This window comes from Bidens hawaiensis, unplaced genomic scaffold, assembly GCF_021521415.1.
Source record: "Bidens hawaiensis isolate Kalapana, Puna unplaced genomic scaffold, B.hawaiensis_p1.1 tig00022014_1, whole genome shotgun sequence".
Lineage (NCBI taxonomy): Eukaryota > Viridiplantae > Streptophyta > Magnoliopsida > Asterales > Asteraceae > Bidens > Bidens hawaiensis.
Window position 1 is genome coordinate 294,486 of NW_027493416.1, and position 22,809 is coordinate 317,294.

Here is a 22,809-nt window from a genome sequence, read left to right on the forward strand (position 1 = left end):
AACGTAACTAAATCAATTTTCTAAAAATAATCAAAGTTACGAATGAATCGATTTTTATGGGTTTAGATCGGGTTTATAGATTCAGAAAACATTTTGGAACAATTCGATTTTCGAGAATGAAGTTATGTGTCACGAACGATCAGAATACAAATCCAAATGATCAAATGATTCTTGCTTCAAATAAATTATGGCCTCAGTTTTTTCGATTTGCTGAAAAAAGACATCCAATTTGTAATCATCTTGATTTTAAGGGGTGTCGAAGCACGAAATGAATCTAACCTGATCCATGACGATGTTTCCACGGATTTTCGAGATGAACGAACCACGTCTTGATCTTCTTCTTCTGCGGCGGCGCCTGTGACCTGCAATGTTGAAACCTGCAATGGTTTCGGGGGTGTGGAGGTGACTGCTAAGATATCCTGAGGATTTCTTGTTCACAGACACAAAAAGGTGGTGGTGGATCTTATTGAGCATGACCTCTAATAAGGAGGTGGAGACCTCCTTATATAGAGAGTCTCATGGCCACCGTCATGGTACCCTAATGGGCCTAGCCCAATTAGGGTTACCTCCACAAAACCCCCTCAGCCCAATAACATTGTATTAGTCCATGTAATAAAATAAGCCAAACATAATAGATTTAGGGTCGTAGAACCGGGTTTTAGTACCATACCCCTACAAGCCCCCCAAGTCCAGTGTTGCTCCTGGGCGCGCAAGCGTCTAGGTGGAGCGCTGGACTTTATAAGGTGTGAGGCGGTTTTTTCCCTTTTCTTTGGCCTTGTCTTTATTGTCTGAGTTTTTGGAGGTTTTCCCCATGATGGTGACAAGCTGTAAAAATAATGAAGCCTGCGCGTGAGGCGGCTTACGAGCTATAATAATAGAGCCTGCGCGAGAGGCGACTTGCGAGCTATGAGAATAATAATGCCTGCGCGCGAGAGGCGACTTACGAGCTAAGAATAATAAAGCCTGCGCGCGAGAGGCGTCTTACGAGCTGAGCATAATAAAGCCTGCGCGTGAGGCGTCTTACGAGCTAAGAATAATAAAGCCTGCGCGCGAGAGGCGTCTTACGAGCTGAGAATAATAAAGCCTGCGCGCGAGGGGCGTCTTACGAGCTGTAGCATAATAAAGCCTACGCGTGAGGCGTCTTACGAGCTAAGAATAATAAAGCCTGCGCGCGAGAGGCGTCTTATGAGCTTTGAGAATAATAATGCCTGCGCGCGAGAGGCGACTTACGAGCTAAGAATAATAAAGCCTGCGCGCGAGAGGCGTCTTACGAGCTTTGAGAATAATAATGCCTGCGCGCGAGAGGCGACTTACGAGCTAAGAATAATAAAGCCTGCGCGCGAGAGGCGTCTTACGAGCTGAGCATAATAAAGCCTGCGCGTGAGGCGTCTTACGAGATAAGAATAATAAAGCCTGCGCGCGAGAGGCGTCTTACGAGCTGAGAATAATAAAGCCTGCGCGCGAGGGGCGTCTTACGAGCTGTAGCATAATAAAGCCTGTGCGTGAGGCGTCTTACGAGCTAAGAATAATAAAGCCTGCGCGCGAGAGGCGTCTTATGAGCTTTGAGAATAATAATGCCTGCGCGCGAGAGGCGACTTACGAGCTAAGAATAATAAAGCCTGCGCGCGAGAGGCGTCTTACGAGCTTTGAGAATAATAATGCCTGCGCGCGAGAGGCGACTTACGAGCTAAGAATAATAAAGCCTGCGCGCGAGAGGCGTCTTACGAGCTGAGCATAATAAAGCCTGCGCGTGAGGCGTCTTACGAGCTAAGAATAATAAAGCCTGCGCGCGAGAGGCGTCTTACGAGCTTTGAGAATAATAATGCCTGCGCGCGAGAGGCGACTTACGAGCTAAGAATAATAAAGCCTGCGCGCGAGAGGCGTCTTACGAGCTTTGAGAATAATAATGCCTGCGCGCGAGAGGCGACTTACGAGCTAAGAATAATAAAGCCTGCGCGCGAGAGGCGTCTTACGAGCTGAGCATAAGAAAGCCTGCGCGCGAGAGGCGTCTTACGAGCTGTAGCATAATAAAGCCTGCGCGTGAGGCGTCTTACGAGCTAAGAATAACAAAGCCTGCGCGCGAGAGGCGTCTTATGAGCTTTGAGAATAATAATGCATGCGCGCGAGAGGCGTCTTACGAGCTTTGAGAATAATAATGCCTGCGCGCGAGAGGCGTCTTACGAGCTTTGAGAATAATAATGCATGCGCGCGAGAGGCGATTTACGGGCTGTAAGAATAATAACAGCTTGCGCGCGAGGCGTCTTATGAGCTGTGTGAATAATAAAGCCTGCGCGTGAGGCGACTTACGGGCTGTAAGAATAATAACAGCTTGCGCGCGAGGCGTCTTATGAGCTGTGTGAATAATAAAGTCTGCGCGTGAGGCGACTTACGGGCTGTAAGAATAATAACACCTTGCGCGCGAGGCGTCTTATGAGCTGTGTGAATAATAAAGCCTGCGCGTGAGGCGACTTACGGGCTGTAAGAATAATAACAGCTTGCGCGCGAGGCGTCTTATGAGCTGTGTGAATAATAAAAGCCTGCGCGTGAGGCGACTTACGGGCTGTAAGAATAATAACAGCTTGCGCGCGAGGCGTCTTATGAGCTGTGTGAATAATAAAGCCTGCGCGCGAGAGGCGATTTACGGGCTGTAAGAATAATAACAGCTTGCGCGCGAGGCGTCTTATGAGCTGTGTGAATAATAAAGCATGCGCGTGAGGCGACTTACGGGCTGTAAGAATAATAACAGCTTGCGCGCGAGGCGTCTTATGAGCTGTGTGAATAATAAAGCCTGCGCGTGAGGCGACTTACGGGCTGTAAGAATAATAACAGCTTGCGCGCGAGGCGTCTTATGAGCTGTGTGAATAATTAAGCCTGCGCGTGAGGTGACTTACGGGCTGTAAGAATAATAACAGCTTGCGCGCGAGGCGTCTTATGAGCTGTGTGAATAATAAAAGCCTGCGCGTGAGGCGACTTACGGGCTGTAAGAATAATAACAGCTTGCGCGCGAGGCGTCTTATGAGCTACTTTATGTCACGCGCCACGTGCAGATGTTGCATGCGCGTGCGCGTAGACTTTGGTTTTGTGTTATGCGCCACGCGCAGATGTTGCGTGCGCGTTCGTGTAGACTGTGACATGTGTGAGCATGTGATGCGTAGGCATGTGTAATATGCGTGAGCATATGTGATGCGTGAGCATATGGTATGAGGATTCCCAACCCTTAAGTTTGGCTCGTAGCCATATGGGATATTATTAGGATTCCCAACCTTGAAGTTTGGCGCGTAGCCATATGGGATATTATGAGGATTCCCATCCTTGGCGCGTAGCCATATGGGATATTATGAGGATTCCCAACCTTGGCGCGTAGCCATATGGGATATTATGAGGATTCCCAACCTTGAAGTTTGGCGCGAAGCCTTATGGGATATTATGAGGATTCCCAACCTTGAAGTTTGGCGCGAAGCCATATGGGATATTATGAGGATTCCCAACCTTGAAGTTTGGCGTGTAGCCATGTGGGATATTATGAGGATTCCCAACCTTTGAAGTTTGGCGTGTAGCCATGTGGGATATTATGAGGATTCCCAACCTTTGAAGTTTGGCGCGTGGCCTGATGCGCGCATGCACGGCGATGGAGTGGTGACTCGTGAGTGCGCGTGCATGGCTGAGGTCTCTTGCGTCAAACCCAGATGGTGGTTTCCACGGCGGCATATGCACGGCTGCGGAGTGAGAATCCGCGGGGGCGCGTACATGGCGGCGGAAATCTGGTAATTTCTGGATCTGCAATTTTAGAGTCAGACCTGCAACTTTGGACCTAAAATCCAGGTCTGTAATCTAGACCTAGATCTGTAAATCAGATCTGGACAGATCTGAAGCTCGGAGCAGATTTAAAACCATCACAGATCCGGAGACCTGATCATTTGAATCAGGCCGTTTCTTCTTGCCCAGATCTGGAAGCCTCTTTTTAGATCTATGGATCTTTTTGAGCTTTAATAGAACAAGCCTTGAAGTTTTTTTCTGTAAACTTTCAGATCTGGGTTCTTCATGGGAGAGATCCGACAGCCGAGATGAAGATCGAAGGGCAGTTCGTTGCCATCCCACGGATGGCGCCAATGTCGAAGCACGAAATGAATCTAACCTGATCCATGACGATGTTTCCACGGATTTTCGAGATGAACGAACCACGTCTTGATCTTCTTCTTCTGCGGCGGCGCCTGTGACCTGCAATGTTGAAACCTGCAATGGTTTCGGGGGTGTGGAGGTGACTGCTAAGATATCCTGAGGATTTCTTGTTCACAGACACAAAAAGGTGGTGGTGGCTCTTATTGAGCATGACCTCTAATAAGGAGGTGGAGACCTCCTTATATAGAGAGTCTCATGGCCACCATCATGGTACCCTAATGGGCCTAGCCCAATTAGGGTTACCTCCACAAAACCCCCTCAGCCCAATAACATTGTATTAGTCCATGTAATAAAATAAGCCAAACATAATAGATTTAGGGTCGTAGAACCGGGTTTTAGTACCATACCCCTACAAGCCCCCCAAGTCCAGTGTTGCTCCTGGGCGCGCAAGCGTCTAGGTGGAGCGCTGGACTTTATAAGGTGTGAGGCGGTTTTTTCCTTTTTCTTTGGCCTTGTCTTTAATGTCTGAGTTTTTGGAGGTTTTCCCCATGATGGTGACAAGCTGTAAAAATAATGAAGCCTGCGCGTGAGGCGGCTTACGAGCTATAATAATAGAGCCAGCGCGAGAGGCGACTTGCGAGCTATGAGAATAATAATGCCTGCGCGCGAGAGGCGACTTACGAGCTAAGAATAATAAAGCCTGCGCGCGAGAGGCGTCTTACGAGCTGAGCATAATAAAGCCTGCGCGTGAGGCGTCTTACGAGCTAAGAATAATAAAGCCTGCGCGCGAGAGGCGTCTTACGAGCTGAGAATAATAAAGCCTGCGCGCGAGGGGCGTCTTACGAGCTGTAGCATAATAAAGCCTGCGCGTGAGGCGTCTTACGAGCAAAGAATAATAAAGCCTGCGCGCGAGAGGCGTCTTATGAGCTTTGAGAATAATAATGCCTGCGCGCGAGAGGCGACTTACGAGCTAAGAATAATAAAGCCTGCGCGCGAGAGGCGTCTTACGAGCTTTGAGAATAATAATGCCTGCGCGCGAGAGGCGACTTACGAGCTAAGAATAATAAAGCCTGCGCGCGAGAGGCGTCTTACGAGCTGAGCATAATAAAGCCTGCGCGTGAGGCGTCTTACGAGCTAAGAATAATAAAGCCTGCGCGCGAGAGGCGTCTTACGAGCTGAGAATAATAAAGCCTGCGCGCGAGGGGCGTCTTACGAGCTGTAGCATAATAAAGCCTGCGCGTGAGGCGTCTTACGAGCTAAGAATAATAAAGCCTGCGCGCGAGAGGCGTCTTATGAGCTTTGAGAATAATAATGCCTGCGCGCGAGAGGCGACTTACGAGCTAAGAATAATAAAGCCTGCGCGCGAGAGGCGTCTTACGAGCTTTGAGAATAATAATGCCTGCGCGCGAGAGGCGACTTACGAGCTAAGAATAATAAAGCCTGCGCGCGAGAGGCGTCTTACGAGCTGAGCATAATAAAGCCTGCGCGTGAGGCGTCTTACGAGCTAAGAATAATAAAGCCTGCGCGCGAGAAGCGTCTTACGAGCTTTGAGAATAATAATGCCTGCGCGCGAGAGGCGACTTACGAGCTAAGAATAATAAAGCCCGCGCGCGAGAGGCGTCTTACGAGCTTTGAGAATAATAATGCCTGCGCGCGAGAGGCGACTTACGAGCTAAGAATAATAAAGCCTGCGCGCGAGAGGCGTCTTACGAGCTGAGCATAAGAAAGCCTGCGCGCGAGAGGCGTCTTACGAGCTGTAGCATAATAAAGCCTGCGCGTGAGGCGTCTTACGAGCTAAGAATAACAAAGCCTGCGCGCGAGAGGCGTCTTAGGAGCTTTGAGAATAATAATGCCTGCGTGCGAGAGGCGTCTTACGAGCTTTGAGAATAATAATGCCTGCGCGCGAGAGGCGTCTTACGAGCTTTGAGAATTATAATGCCTGCGCGCGAGAGGCGATTTACGGGCTGTAAGAATAATAACAGCTTGCGCGCGAGGCGTCTTATGAGCTGTGTGAATAATAAAGCCTGCGCGTGAGGCGACTTACGGGCTGTAAGAATAATAACAGCTTGCGCGCGAGGCGTCTTATGAGCTGTGTGAATAATAAAGCCTGCGCGTGAGGCGACTTACGGGCTGTAAGAATAATAACAGCTTGCGCGCGAGGCGTCTTATGAGCTGTGTGAATAATAAAGCCTGCGCGTGAGGCGACTTACGGGCTGTAAGAATAATAACAGCTTGCGCGCGAGGCGTCTTATGAGCTGTGTGAATAATAAAAGCCTGCGCGTGAGGCGACTTACGGGCTGTAAGAATAATAACAGCTTGCGCGCGAGGCGTCTTATGAGCTACTTTATTTCACGCGCCACGTGCAGATGTTGCATGTGCGTGCGCGTAGACTTTGGTTTTGTGTTATGCGCCACGCGCAGATGTTGCGTGCGTGTTCGTGTAGACTGTGACATGTGTGAGCATGTGATGCGTAGGCATGTGTAATATGCGTGAGCATATGTGATGCGTGAGCATATGGTATGAGGATTCCCAACCCTTAAGTTTGGCTCGTAGCCATATGGGATATTATGAGGATTCCCAACCTTTAAGTTTGGCGCGTAGCCATATGGGATATTATGAGGATTCCCATCCTTGGCGCGTAGCCATATGGGATATTATGAGGATTCCCAACCTTGGCGCGTAGCCATATGGGATATTATGAGGATTCCCAACCTTGAAGTTTGGCGCGAAGCCTTATGGGATATTATGAGGATTCCCAACCTTGTAGTTTGGCGCGAAGCCATATGGGATATTATGAGGATTCCCAACCTTGAAGTTTGGCGTGTAGCCATGTGGGATATTATGAGGATTCCCAACCTTTGAAGTTTGGCGTGTAGCCATGTGGGATATTATGAGGATTCCCAACCTTTGAAGTTTGGCGCGTGGCCTGATGCGCGCATGCACGGCGATGGAGTGGTGACTCGTGAGTGCGCGTGCATGGCTGAGGTCTCTTGCGTCAAACCCAGATGGTGGTTTCCACGGCGGCATATGCACGGCTGCGGAGTGAGAATCCGCGGGGGCGCGTACATGGCGGCGGAAATCTGGTAATTTCTGGATCTGCAATTTTAGAGTCAGACCTGCAACTTTGGACCTAAAATCCAGGTCTGTAATCTAGACCTAGATCTGTAAATCAGATCTGGACAGATCTGAAGCTCGGAGCAGATTTAAAACCATCACAGATCCGGAGACCTGATCATTTGAATCAGGCCGTTTCTTCTTGCCCAGATCTGGAAGCCTCTTTTTAGATCTATGGATCTTTTTGAGCTTTAATAGAACAAGCCTTGAAGCTTTTTTCTGTAAACTTTCAGATCTGGGTTCTTCATGGGAGAGATCCGACAGCCGAGATGAAGATCGAAGGGCAGTTCGTTGCCATCCCACGGATGGCGCCAATGTCGAAGCACGAAATGAATCTAACCTGATCCATGACGATGTTTCCACGGATTTTCGAGATGAACGAACCACGTCTTGATCTTCTTCTTCTGCGGCGGCGCCTGTGACCTGCAATGTTGAAACCTGCAATGGTTTCGGGGGTGTGGAGGTGACTGCTAAGATATCCTGAGGATTTCTTGTTCACAGACACAAAAAGGTGGTGGTGGCTCTTATTGAGCATGACCTCTAATAAGGAGGTGGAGACCTCCTTATATAGAGAGTCTCATGGCCACCATCATGGTACCCTAATGGGCCTAGCCCAATTAGGGTTACCTCCACAAAACCCCTTCAGCCCAATAACATTATATTAGTCCATGTAATAAAATAAGCCAAACATAATAGATTTAGGGTCGTAGAACCGGGTTTTAGTACCATACCCCTACAAGGGGTGATTTCTATTTCGGGTTACGACATTCAAGCATTTTGTGAAATATGGAATGATTTGGACTTCGTGGTGTGATTTTGATTTTCTAGTATTATTTTGATAAATGATTTTGGTTTTAGCGTGTAAAATCGTTTGGGATATTTTAGTCACAAGTGACGAATTCCAAACACGTAATGCATTGAATGAAATAATTTGGAGGGAAAAAAAGTTCCTATTACAATTCCATCTTATTTTGATCAAACACGCTTTTAAACGGAAAACGTTCTAATTCTATTTCCAATTTTAAGGAATACTGTAAACCAAACATGACCTAAATGCTTTATATCTTAAAATACGTATGTAATTAACTAATTATTGTATGCTGCCATGTTAAGTGGTCCGAAATTATGAAAGAGTTTATCGCTGTTTTAAGGCATATAAGTTTTCTCTTAATACTCTTTACGAAAATACCCTCGTTTTCACAAGTTTGTTTTGGGTCAAATGTGTTAGTAGTCATTTTGGGCTTGGATATAACCACTTTGAGCCCAATCTGCAAATGTATAAGTTTTGTACTCTTTAATTTAGAGGTGCACAAACCGGGTACTTTTAGAAACCAAAACCGGGTAGGAACCGGTTAAGGGTATGATCAACAAAAGTCAACATCAGGTCGGGTAGAAACTGGTTCCGGGTATAGTCCGGTATTTGATCGGGTTTCCGAGTTTTTTACGAGGTGGGTCGGGTCAGGTTTTGACCGGGTAAAGTAGGGTTGTTCATGAGTTGAGCCCGAGTTGAGCCAGTGTGGTTTCGAGCTTGAGTTCGAAATTAAACGGGACAACTCAGCTAGGCTTGAGCTCGGTTTTGAAGTTAAACGAGCCTAAGATCGAGCCGAGCTATGACCCGAGGCTGAGCTTGGGTCGATTTTGGAGGTTACAAAAATAAGCCAACTTAACTCAGGTTGTATCAAATCAAGTTTTTTCAGCTAGTTATATTCTAGCGAGCCACAAGCTTTTTGTACAGCCCTAAGGTAAAGGTAGAACTTGTTCCGACGAGGCGAGGTCGGGTCCAGGGGTAACTAAATCGTTTAGTACTTTTAACCAATTATTGCTAAAATATCTTTCTTTTAAAGCCGAACAAACAGAAAATTGTTTAGTACTTCGTACGGGCTAATTCAATGGTAAAAAAGCCAATCCAACCATACGAAGCTATTAAGCGCCTCCAAATTATCTTCCGTTTTGGGGAAAACCATTCGCTCGAAAGCCCACCTGAATGCTCTCAAGATCGAATCAGAGATTACAAAGATCATGGTATTTCTTTATTGAGCCACTCATATCTTCTTAAAGTATTGTATGTATTGTGGAGATTGAAGTGGATTTGTAGACCTATATTTCCTATCACTTAGGGGTGCAAACAAGCCGAGTTGGTTGCGAGCTACTCGATATCGGCTCGTTAAAAAGCTCGACCGAGCCGAGCTTCACTTATCGAGCTCGAGCCGGCTCATGAGCCTAAACAAGTCTGTCATTTATATAATTTTAAAAAATATATATTTAATAATTATTAATTAATAATTTAATATATATAATGTTATAAAAAATAAATAAATATAATTAAATAATATATATTATTTTATACATAAAATTATCATAGGAAAAATATATAAAAATATTATATTTATATAAAAATAATTGATAAATAGCAAACAATCCGAGCCCAAGCCGAGCCCGAGTTTGAAAATCTATTCACAAGCCGAGCTCGAGCTTTGAAAATAGAGCTCGAAACAAGTCGAACTAAAACTCAAACTCTACGTAAGTTAAACGGGCCGAGCTCGAGCCTAGTCAAGCTCAGGCTCGACTCGACTCGACTCGTTTGCACCCGTTGGGTCACTACACTAGAAAAGACTATTAAAATATCTATTTAAGAAAAAATCAAAGTGTATGGTGGACATAATTGGATGAGCTTGAAACTCAAGTGGTTCACAATCACTCTTCACTAGATTTCAATCTCTCATCCCACCTTAATAATTTCAACTCCTCATCTCATCTCATCTCATCTCATCTCTCATCACCATAATATCATCACCACCACCATCATGGCAGCTTTCACAAACCTCATACTCAACCCACCAACCACCACCATCCACTCCACCACCAAACTCCACATCTACTCCTCCCATTACAACCCTAAACTCCATTCTTTGTTTCCCGCCAAACCCAAATCCCACGCGCCACCACTTTTCATAACCAAAGCTGCCTCCGGCGCCGCCACTGACGCCGCCAAGAAAACCGAGAAAGACAAGAAAAAAGAAGAAGACAAGGTGAGTTTAGTCATTGGAACTTAGGTTTTTGAATTTTTGAAAACATTCGGTTATGGTTATGACTTTTGCGGACTACATGCAAAAATCAAAACCAAACTATAAGTTCGGGTTTTACAAAAACATAAAATTAAACTGCCGGTTTTCTCTCGGTTTGGTTTTTTTCAGTTTTGTTGGTTACATGCACATCCTTAGATTTAACACGTATTTTCATGATAGTGATAATACTGCCTCTAACATTTGTCTAATTACACATAAAACTAAACCGTCGGTTTTGTTTCGGTTTGTCATGGCTGTCTTCGAGAATCCGTTAAAATTTCCGGTGCCTGGGATGAGTAAAAAAAATCGGCCCCTAAGAATCATGCTCTTAATAAGATGTAAGAATCATGCTCTCAATCAAATGATTGCGCTCTCAATAAGATGATTTGACAATTTTACCAACAGTGCCGCCTTTTAAAAACCCAAAACTGACAAAAACTAAAACAAAAAATTAATAATAAACAAGCTTTTAAAATGAGCTGATATAAAACACAAATTAAAGTTCTTTCCTATAAAGAATTAACACAAATTAAAGATCTTTCCTATAAAAAATTAACACAAATTAATTCCATAGTTTAACACTTTTTCCATTTAGGAAAACACTATAGAATAGTAATCAAGTTTCAAGTTTGTATCAATTAAGTCACTCATATTTTGTTTTGTTCCAATCAGGTCACTTAACTTTCAGTTTGTCTCAATTAGGTAACTTAAATTTCAATTTGTGTTGTAAAATGAGAGGGACAACTACTATATTATCGTAAGTGATGCATTTACTGATAAAAAATAAAAAAAATTTGGCTTTAATGATGTTTAAGTTATTTATAAACACATAATATGAAGGTAAAAAAAATATAGTATTAGAACATTTATTGAAAGTTAAAAGTTGACTGACCTAATTTAGACACATTGAAAGTTGAGTGACTTAATTGAGACTAAATTGAAAGTTGAGTGACCTAATTAAGACAAAATAAAATTTGAGTGACTTAATTGGAACAAACTTGAAACTTGATTACTATTCTATAAAGTTGCCTCTCATTTAACCAACCAATGAGTCACTTTATAGGTTTTTTTTAAACAAAATTATATATAAGTGGGCCTCTCGTGCCCACCCTTTGGGCCAGGTATGGGCTTAGTGTATATTTACATAATTCTGCCTCTAATATTTGTCTAATTACAAATAAAACCAAATCGCTGGTTTTGTTTGGTTTGTTTTTCTCTGTCTCGCATCGGTTTATTGGATTTCACGCAAACCCCTATATTTAACGAATATCTACATAATACTTAACAAAATTTAGTGTTGCAGAAGTCACTAGGCGGTAGTACGGTACCTAGTTAGTTGACTGGGGAGTTGTGAGTGCTCGATTTAATTGGGAAGTACTGGGAATAGCTCGCCGGATACTCGGCCTAGGTGTGGAGTACTCAGGGATTACTCGTTGAGTAATGTCCTCCTAGGTGCAATGTTTTCATGTATAACATTTGTCTAATTACAAATAAAACCAAACCGGCAGTTTTGTTTCGGTTTCGAATTGATTTATTTGATTTTACGCAAACCCCTAGATTTAGCGTATATTTAAATAGTACTACCTCTAACATTTGTCTAATTGCACTGTGTCTAATATAATTAGGTGCAACATATCCACACTGTGGCGGAATTTGACGCAGCGTTACGGGACGCCAAACAGAAGCTGGTGGTGGTTGAATTCGCGGCAAGAAACAGTAAACAAAGCAGCGAGATTTACCCGTTCATGGTGAACTTAAGCCGAACTTGCAACGACGTCATGTTCTTGCTCGTTTTGGGTGATGAATCGGACGAGATGACCGAGTTTTTTAAGCGGGAGAAGATTGAAAAAGTGCCTCATTTTAATTTTTATAAAGGTATGGAGAAGATCCATGAAGAGGAAGGGATCGGACCGGATCGCTTGATGGGGGATGTTTTGTACTACGGGGATAGTCACTCTGGCGTCGTAAGTTTTCTCTTTATATTCCCTTGTAATAACATCTTGGATGACCATCGCCTTTAATCAGTTTTTGAATAGAACTATTAGAATTAAATTTCTTTTGAAATTCTAATAAAATTTGGCAAGTATATGAGAGATAGGTGAGTAAGCTATTTTTTCTTCTTTCGATTATTGAATTTGGTAATAAATATTTGATCGAGTGGACAAATGACTTGTGAGTGATTTTAATGACCGTTAAAAAAATTGAAACATAAATAGAAAATAGACCGATTTAGTTCAAAAGAAAATGAATACATAGGATGATAGTTATGTACTTATCTGTCATATTTTTTACTACTATTACTTTTATAAGGTTTGGATTAAATACAAATGAAATTAGCGTGCTAATTGTGAGAATCAAGTAAAGTAATTATATATACAAGTAGAGTAATTATGTAATTACTCTACTTGTATATATAATTACTTTACTTGATTCTCACAATTAGCACGCTAATTTCATTTGTATGTTAACTTTTCCCTACTTTTATATATACACATACTTTGTGGTACTTTGTGGTGTTCGTATATTATATTTAATTGATAAGTTATTGTTTTGTGTTGAGTCTCGTTGGGAGCAAAAACCTCTCTATGTGATAGAGAATATGTTTGTCATCATTTCACACTTCTCGAACCCTACTCTATATTAAGTGTTTACAGAGCACATTTGTTTGCTTGATAACCCCTAGATACATGTATGTTTAAATGTGTATTTATGTTTTATGAATTATGAATTTTCATGTATACACACACATACACATAGTCACATACTTGGCGTTTATTTATAATTTTTATATTTCAATTATTTTAAGTAACCAAAATATAAAAAATAAACGTTCCAAAATGTTTTCATAATGTTACTATTATGTACATGAACAAACACTTTTTTCCTTATTTTTTATTTTTTATCAATAGGTACAACTACACAACAGAGAAGACGTTGAGAAGCTAATAGCCGATCACAAGGAGGATCATAAGCTCATCGTGCTCGACGTTGGCCTCAAACACTGTGGCCCTTGCGTGAAGGTATACCCAACGGTGCTAAAACTATCAAAACAAATGGACACTGTTGTTTTTGCAAGGATGAATGGTGACGAGAACGCTAGTTGCATGCAATTCTTGAAAGATATGGATGTCGTTGAGGTCCCGACCTTTTTGTTCATAAGAGATGGCGAGATATGTGGGAGGTATGTTGGGTCGGGTAAAGGCGAGCTTATTGGGGAGATTCTTAGATACCAAGGTGTTCGGGTCACTTATTAATTAATTAGTTTAGTAGATTAAAAGAAAGATATTTGAAGTGTTGAAGATTGTTTACACATGTACTAGTAAAAATTGTATGGTGTAACATTTTATGTTACTATGTATTTTTGAACGTTACAAATCTCGTTTGTGCATTCATTTACATTGATTTTTTGCATTGATAGAAAAGTAAGTAAAGAGTGGTAAAATTGGTATTTGATCTTATATTTAAAAAAAAAAAACCCCTACGATTGTGTGTGACAGCTAGGGGTGTACAACTCGGGTTTTCCCCATTGAGAACATGATTCGGGACCCGATAACCCATCTTTAGCATACATAGATCCAGAGCCATTCGGGTCTTAATAGGGTCTGACAGGTCGCGTTGTGAGACAAAATGTATAACGTTGACTTTCATCTGGTCAAACTTTTATTTTCATGATGTATAGATGGTGATCACATACCAATAAGAGATGATGAAGCAGGTAGCAATTAATGATTATGGTGATCTCATGTACACAGGCGTCTCGATAGTTAGGGGTGATATACAAAATCAGCACGTTGATACTTATTAACAATTCAATGCATTGTTATATAGGCGTTGATAGTCAGGGGAGATATTTATGACTAAATACTAATCATCATCTTCTCCTCTTATAACTAGATTGTTTTATCTGATTAGAGTTAAAATTGGGGTTCGTTGGGTTTCCTTCAGCTTCTAGAATCATATCCAACCCCGGGAGTCCGGGACCCGATCATATCCATATGCTAGAGCTAGGAACCGACTCTATTTAATAATAAACGGGTACCATAGGTACGGGTGTGTTAGTAACAATAGTAACATTCTAAGTTACTATGTATTTTTGCATGTTACAAATCTTGTTTGCGCGTTCATGTAGGCTGAATTTTTGGATTGATAGAAAAATAAGTAGTGTGAGGGGTAAAATTGGTACTTAAGCTAAAACCACTCCTCATCATGATTGTAAAAATTGAGTTTAGACATCGATTAATCACTTATCGAGGCCCGCCAACTAGTTGCCAATTAATCACTATTAGGTCAAAATTACTAGTTCATATCCCAGTACTCGACTAGCACCAAACTACATAGTCCCTATGATTTTGTGTGACACAGAACTCCTATGCCCTATCGGCTAAACTAAAGCTAAGCAATTAACATATACCCCAAATAATTATCACCACCAATTATGCCTCGACTCAGCGTATGGTACGCAACCCAAAATCACCAAGCCGGCATATGTCAAACGTATAACAGACACATCGTCTCACATACCAACGTATGATACACTAGCGGATGTACACTACACCACCTACATGTCATGTTAGGGTGTTTTCCAACCCATTTCAAGTATAGCATCAATATAAAGCACCATACAAGTTATAGTTAGAAGTGTTAAATTTAAATAGCTTAAGGCTTAATTAATTGGATGTATAAATCAGTATAAATATCCAGTCAGATTCATTGTAGCAACATGTAGATTATACAAAGTTTATATTCGTTTTTAAACATCAAACTTAACACCAACCTGGTCTCAAATGTCGCAAATTTAGGTCGCAACGAAATCGTTTTGTCACCCAAAATAGTTCAACTTATCAGGTTTATGAAACGCCAATAAGGACCGGAACTTAGATAAGGTTGGGTTTTCCCTGCCTCCAAACAGGTTCCAACTCAAACCAGTTTTGACTTTTGTTGAACCAAACTGGAACCGGCTCCAACCCAAACCTGTTTTAACAAGAAAAAAAAATGAGCAACTCTGCATCTTCAAGCGAAACAATCACAGTATGTTTAGTTAAACCATATTATGCAAGCGAGAAACGTGTCGCATACAAAGTTTGAAAGTGTTTTTAAGCTCGATGAACTGATGAAGCAACAAATACATATAAAGTATAGTTGAGATCTTTTATCAATTTTGTAAATCTCACTTTCGTCTCGCCTATTACACTACTACACAGTGCACACTATTTATGCCACAAATGAGACAACTGTGAGACGAACATATCCGAACTTGATAAAGTAACATATATCATGAATTCATGATATAATATGATCATGAAGCTGGCTGCTATTTTAATTTTCAACCACCTTGTTTGTATCCTGCAGACTGCAGTAGTGCAGTGTATCTTTACAAAAGGTTTCAAAATATAAAAACCACTCGTTAAACTTGTTTGAAATCTCGGTTGACTTAAGCTATAAGACCATCCACAATAAAGAAACAGAAAAACGTGTCAAGTCATCTGCTATGTCGGAAAAACAATCATTCTTCAAAAATACCTAAAAACCAACAAGAAAAACTAAAAACACCAAAAAAACATTACCACTTTACCACTCATCTCTCTCTCTATATATATATATATACACACACACCTATGCAGCTAATGCCGAAAAATATCGGATATCAGTCTAGGACCGGTATTTGAGATATCAGTTATCGCAGTGGGGGATATCGGTGAGATATTGGTATATATATATATATAGCAATTTAACACTAATATTAAACTTAAAATTTAAAATTAAGACTTAAAACACTGATATCGGGAATATGATGACATATCAGTGAAATATCGGTGAAGTATCGGCCATTATCGGCCAAATATCAATCAATGTTGCCGATATTATCGGTACCAATATTCAGACCGATATTTCACATGAGGACCAATAACCGATATCCCACCGAAATTTACTGCATAGACACACACATACATTATAACAAAAGGTACAACGGTCCTATCCTATCGGTCTTTCTAGTTCCTAACCAATAACGACACTGCAAACCAGGCACCAAAAACAAGCTCAACAATAGTAAACAAAGGCTGCAATTGAAAAACAAGAAAAACCTACGTGCTAAAAAACGCCTTATTCGCCATTTTCATGATCCGTACAGAGCTTAAGCTACCATTTACTCAACTCTCAAAACACGGGGTTTATTTCTGCTATGTAAACGCTCTAGCACAAAGAGCGAACCTTAAGCCTAGACGCGAGAAACTTAAAATGTACGAGCCCAAGACAAGCAAGACGAAACATGATCAAAACGAGCTATTAAAATACGACTCTTAAAACAAACACATAAGCTACAACTCCTGCAAGGCAACATCGATATTACAATCATTACAACATAAAGTTTAAACAACGATAACCGTATCAAATAAATAACTTCAAGAATCAAGTTAACACAACTTCAATATAATGTCACAAATTCCACAATCCAATACGATTTTCAAAAACGAGTACCTGAAAGATGAAACCAATCAGTACCCGATATCCTCCGGGTCACCAACAAACTCCGCAATTTGCTCCAACTTAACATTCAACAACTCATGCGAATCCGCATCCCTCACAACCGCAGTCTCGTTCTCCACATCCTTCTCCTGCAAACTCCCGTAAACGCCCTTATACCTCCCGTACAATACCAGCACCGGCCCACCTCGCCTCGGCAATGCAGTCTCCAAAAACTCCTGGTCAACGTTTTGTATAATCTCCCGACTATTATCCATCGACACGTCACAGCTCGTTGGCCCCACCACATCCACAACCTCACCCTTTTGTAAATATAATCTCCCTCCTTTTAACTCCTTACTTATTATTCTCACCCGTATCCGACTCACTAACCACGACTTTGTTCTCGTACTCGTTCGCTTATCACTCATGTTGTCTCTTTCCCGGCCCCGTTTACCACTCGTTTTCTTATCGTAATCTTTACTCCGACTCGCAGCCTTTTCTTTTTCCTTATTGTTTTTTGCGCCTCGGTTTTCGGTTCGGGTGTCGGTCGGTGGGGCGGGCAAATCGTTAACGAACCCCAACCCTTCTTTCCCGGTTCGTAACTTAAACTCGAAAACTTTCACATCCTCCTTCGCGTTCTTCCCGACGCCTTGCCCTTCACGCCACCCGTAGCCTTTCAACAATGCCTTCGCGAAATCCTCAACCGGCATCTCGTCGTACTCCTCAAACCCTCTGTCTTCCGGCAAGTTATCCAAATCATACCTCAACTTATTCAACATCAACTCATCGATCGACCCGACCCGACCCTGTTCGACCCGACCCGGTTCGGAACCCGGGTCAGGTCGAGTTTCTGAACCCTGCTCGGAAATGGGTTTTTGACGGAGATTAAGGCCATATGAGATGTTGGTATCAACCGGGTCAATTGAAGTGTTTACGGTTTCGAATTGGATATTCGGGTCGTCAGATTTATCGGGTAAATCTAGGGTTTTTGACTTTTTATTTGGTCGCCAGTGATTGGCGATTGGTGGGATTACATGGGTTTTGGAATTGGGGTTGATTAGGGTTTTTGACGGGTCGAATTCTGTGACGAATTCTTTGTTCGGAGAAGACGAGGATGGCGATGGTGGTTGTGGGCGTTGTTGGGTTTGAGTTTGAGGTTGTTTTAATTGAGGTTTTGATTGTTTTGAGGATGAGAGTGAGAAAGACAGTTTCATCGTACCTGAATATGTGACGGTTGTCGGATGATTCAGGGGATCTGTGTTTTTGGTGGGTTTTGATATTGAAGCAAAGTCAAAGGGAAAGAAGAGAAGGAAGGTGTGAGTTGGCTTGGTGCTTTTGTGTGAGTTGGTTAATCCGCTTAGGGGCTGGCCAATGCGCTTGACGTTGGTTAGACGTTCGCTTAGAAAATGATAGTTCGATTTTGGTTTGTAAACGAGCCAATCACGAGCAAAGGTAGCGTGTTTATGGTTTTTTAAGCCGTTTTAAAATTTTTCACTCCGTCGATTTCATAGTTTTATTTGTTCGTTTTAAGTTTTAGGCTACTAAAAGTTTGTTTTTTATGTGTATTAGAGCTTTTTCAATGGGTTTTTTATTTTCATCTTTAAAATTTAATAAAACACAATTTCTTTAATTTATACATCATTTTCTATAGAGTTGCAAACGAGCCGAGCCGAACACGAGCTCGACTAGGCTCGAGCTCGGCTCGTTTAACTTACATAGAGCTCGAGCTCGGCTCGTTTCGAGCTCTATTTTCAAAGCTCGAGCTTGGCTTATGGGTAGATTTTCAAGCTTGAGTTCGGCTCGAGCTCAGCCCGTTTACTATATATCAACTATTTTTATATAATTATAATTGTTTTTATATATTTTTTCTATTATAATTTTACGTATAAAATAATATATATTATTTAGTTATTTTTATTTATTTTTTCATAACACTATATATATATTAATTAATAATTAGTAATATATATATTTTAAAAAATTATATAAATGACAGGCTCGTTTAGGCTCGCGAGCCAGCTCGAGCTCGATAAGTGAAGCTCGGGCTCAGGCTCGTTTATTAAACGAGCTTATTTTTAGGCTCGAGCTCGGGCTCGATTCAGCTCAGCTCGATCGAGCTTTTTAACAAGCCGATCTCAAGTAACTCGACTTATTTGCACCCTTTATTTTCTAAAACCCTCCCCCAACTCATTCGTCATTCTCATCTATATATTCTTTTATTATTTTTTTCTCTTTCTTTCATTTATAGTTTTAACTACTAATTATTTTGTCTTATTAGCATTTTCAATATAAATTGATTTCTAATATATTTTTATAGAAGAGTAGTTGGAAATAAAGTGTTCTGGTAATGCTTAAAATTTGGAGGTTTCCTATACCATTTCATTAAAATTTAGAAATAGAGTTTGGAGATAAGAAATGAATTGGAGTGGCTATTTAGATGATTTTTTTTTAATTTTAGAAATAAAGATGAGTATAAAAAACCAATTGAAAATGCTCTTATATCAAACTTCTTTCTTACCGGTTAGATAGCTAACTAGTTGTTTTGTTGGTCCACTGGTTCAACTAATAAGCTTGATATTAAAAATCGGTTAATGGCCGAAAGAATTAAAGAAGTACATGCGATTTTCACAAATTAACCTGTTCAACTCTTTTATTATATAATAAAACCAAGTACACGAACCACAATAGTCATAACCATTTATTTATACTAAACTCATTCTAATTTCTAACCCGCCTCAAACTCCAATTTAATAACTAAATACACTCCTAGATAAACCTTATTAACGACTCAATAAATAACTCAACAATAATTATTTATGACTGATTCGATCTTTATCTTCTTAATTCAAGATTAATATCCTCAATCCTAACCTAACATTTTCTTCTTAAAATGTGTCGAAGACTTGCCAACAATATAATATCTTTCTGTCTTTAGCAAGATTAACAGTTATCTGTATGTAAATAGATTGACGCCAGCTAAATCTATCAGTAGTGTTACAGTTACAGATGTGAACCACGCAAACGAAGACTTGTATAGCAACACAAACTATTAAAAATGTATATGCTATCGATTTAAAGAATTAAAGTTTAAACCATCCATGTTTATAGAGTGTTTCAAGGCTTATAATTTGGATGGTAGCGAGATATGTGGATACTCCGTTAAAATAATATTATTATCTTACAACTCCTATAAATACTCATTTGGCATGCAAAAAATAAAAGCCATTAATAATAAAGAGAGACTTTCCGTTAACGATCGTTTTCTCCGTTATCTTTCTCCTTCGTCGACCGTCGCAACGGGTTGCCGTTGCTTAACGGCCGGCGTTAATATCTTCTCCACCATTTGTTAAACCGTAAGATTATTTTCACCTTTTCATTTTTATATCGTATGATTATATATATTTATATTCAATTATTCATCATTGTTTGCATTAGTGATTTCATGATCATATTTTTTACACAAGTTTATTATTTATTGTATTTGGATATCGATGCATTAGCAGGTCTACGTGTCGGGAATTTACACAACGTTAATTCTTGAAATGTTGACATGCAAACGTGATTCGATCATATTACACGCAAATTTACGTGGTGATATACAGACTAGGGCCGGCTCCGAGAAAGCAAAAAAAATTTTGGGCGAATGTGAAATTTTTTTGGGCCTTGAATAAAATGAGTAATTTGCTGAGTTTAAACAATTTAATTTATATACGGACTTACTTAGTTATAAATTGGGTTATGTAAAAACTTTTGTATAAAAATGTCTCAAATGAGAATTATGCCCATCACATGTCTGGCACATGTCATACTTAACTGAGTTTTTATACAAAAGTTTTTACATAACCCAATTTATAACTAAGTAAGTCCGTATATAAATTAAATTGTTTAAACTCAGCAAATTACTCATTTTATTCAAGGCCCAAAAAAATTTCACATTCGCCCAAAATTTTTTTTGCTTTCTCGGAGCCGGCCCTAGTCTGTATATCACCACGTAAATTTGCGTGTAATATGATCGAATCACGTTTGCATGTCAACATTTCAAGAATTAACGTTGTGTAAATTCCCGACACGTAGACCTGCTAATGCATCGATATCCAAATACAATAAATAATAAACTTGTGTAAAAAATATGATCATGAAATCACTAATGCAAACAATGATGAATAATTGAATATAAATATATATAATCATACGATATAAAAATGAAAAGGTGAAAATAATCTTACGGTTTAACAAATGGTGGAGAAGATATTAACGCCGGCCGTTAAGCAACGGCAACCCGTTGCGACGGTCGACGAAGGAGAAAGATAACGGAGAAAACGATCGTTAACGGAAAGTCTCTCTTTATTATTAATGGCTTTTATTTTTTGCATGCCAAATGAGTATTTATAGGAGTTGTAAGATAATAATATTATTTTAACGGAGTATCCACATATCTCGCTACCATCCAAATTATAAGCCTTGAAACACTCTATAAACATGGATGGTTTAAACTTTAATTCTTTAAATCGATAGCATATACATTTTTAATAGTTTGTGTTGCTATACGAGTCTTCGTTTGCGTGGTTCACATCTGTAACTGTAACACTACTGATAGATTTAGCTGGCGTCAATCTATTTACATACAGATAACTGTTAATCTTGCTAAAGACAGAAAGATATTATATTGTTGGCAAGTCTTCGACACATTTTAAGAAGAAAATGTTAGGTTAGGATTGAGGATATTAATCTTGAATTAAGAAGATAAAGATCGAATCAGTCATAAATAATTATTGTTGAGTTATTTATTGAGTCGTTAATAAGGTTTATCTAGGAGTGTATTTAGTTATTAAATTGGAGTTTGAGTCGGGTTAGAAATTAGAATGAGTTTAGTATAAATAAATGGTTATGACTATTGTAGTTCGTGTACTTGGTTTTATTATATAATAAAAGAGTTGAACAGGTTAATTTGTGAAAATCGCATGTACTTCTTTAATTCTTCCGGCCATTAACCGATTTTTAATATCAAGCTTATTAGTTGAACCAGTGGACCAACAAAACAACTAGTTAGCTATCTAACCGGTAAGAAAGAAGTTTGATATAAGAGCATTTTCAATTGGTTTTTTATACTCATCTTTATTTCTAAAATTAAAAAAAAATCATCTAAATAGCCACTCCAATTCATTTCTTATCTCCAAACTCTATTTCTAAATTTTAATGAAATGGTATAGGAAACCTCCAAATTTTAAGCATTACCTGAACACTTTATTTCCAACTACCCTTCTATAAAAATATATTAGAAATCAATTTATATTGAAAATGCTAATAAGACAAAATAATTAGTAGTTAAAACTATAAATGAAAGAAAGAGAAAAAAAATAATAAAAGAATATATAGATGAGAATGACGAATGAGTTGGGGGAGGGTTTTAGAAAATAAAGGGTGCAAATAAGTCGAGTTACTTGAGATCGGCTTGTTAAAAAGCTCGATCGAGCCGAGCTGAATCGAGCCCGAGCTCGAGCCTAAAAATAAGCTCGTTTAATAAACGAGCCTGAGCCCGAGCTTCACTTATCGAGCTCGAGCTGGCTCGCGAGCCTAAACGAGCTGTCATTTCCTTCATTGTCCTCGTTCTTCAAAAAAAAAACCCGAGAATGAAGAAGATTCCAATTCCAATACATATTAACCAACCAAACACATGAAAGAGATTCTCAAACATTCCATTCCAATTCCAAATCCAATTCCAATGCCAATTCCAAATCCTTTAAAAAAAAGTCCATGAAACGAACGGGCCCTTATATTTCCTAGGATTTGATCATACATGTTACGCGATTTCACTATATCATTTAGCTTATTATGATTTCCACAATCGTGTTTGAAATTTCCAGGTTTAAATGAATTGTTCTTGATGTTTTTGTATGCGAGTTAGTGATCTACAAACGATTTTTAGAAGCTCATTCTCCGTAAAATTGAAAACGAGATACACTTGTTACCGAGGCTTTTGCCATTAGTAATAGATGTTCATATAGGCTGCAGAAAATGTGTTATTGCTAGTGGTGTTTGCCTTCCA

At 40.1% G+C, this 22,809-nt stretch overlaps 1 protein-coding gene and 1 pseudogene across 2 annotated transcripts; one reads left to right on the plus strand and one right to left on the minus strand.

Moving 5' to 3' along the window:
• The first annotated feature begins 10,025 nt into the window (after nt 1-10,025).
• On the plus strand, nt 10,026-13,673 carry LOC143564539 (thioredoxin-like protein CDSP32, chloroplastic). Its single transcript, XM_077051787.1, has 3 exons — nt 10,026-10,262; nt 11,924-12,262; nt 13,208-13,673. The coding sequence occupies exons 1-3, from the start codon at nt 10,038-10,040 to the stop codon at nt 13,550-13,552; spliced, it is 909 nt and encodes a 302-aa protein (XP_076907902.1). The 5' UTR covers nt 10,026-10,037; the 3' UTR covers nt 13,553-13,673.
• A 1,480-nt stretch (nt 13,674-15,153) lies between these two features.
• Nucleotides 15,154-17,977, minus strand: LOC143564540 (protein MOS2 pseudogene; annotated as a pseudogene). Its single transcript, XR_013140893.1, has 2 exons — nt 16,776-17,977; nt 15,154-15,269 (listed from the first exon to the last, which is right to left on the minus strand). The product of XR_013140893.1 is annotated as a protein MOS2 pseudogene (transcript).
• Nucleotides 17,978-22,809: the final 4,832 nt, after the last annotated feature.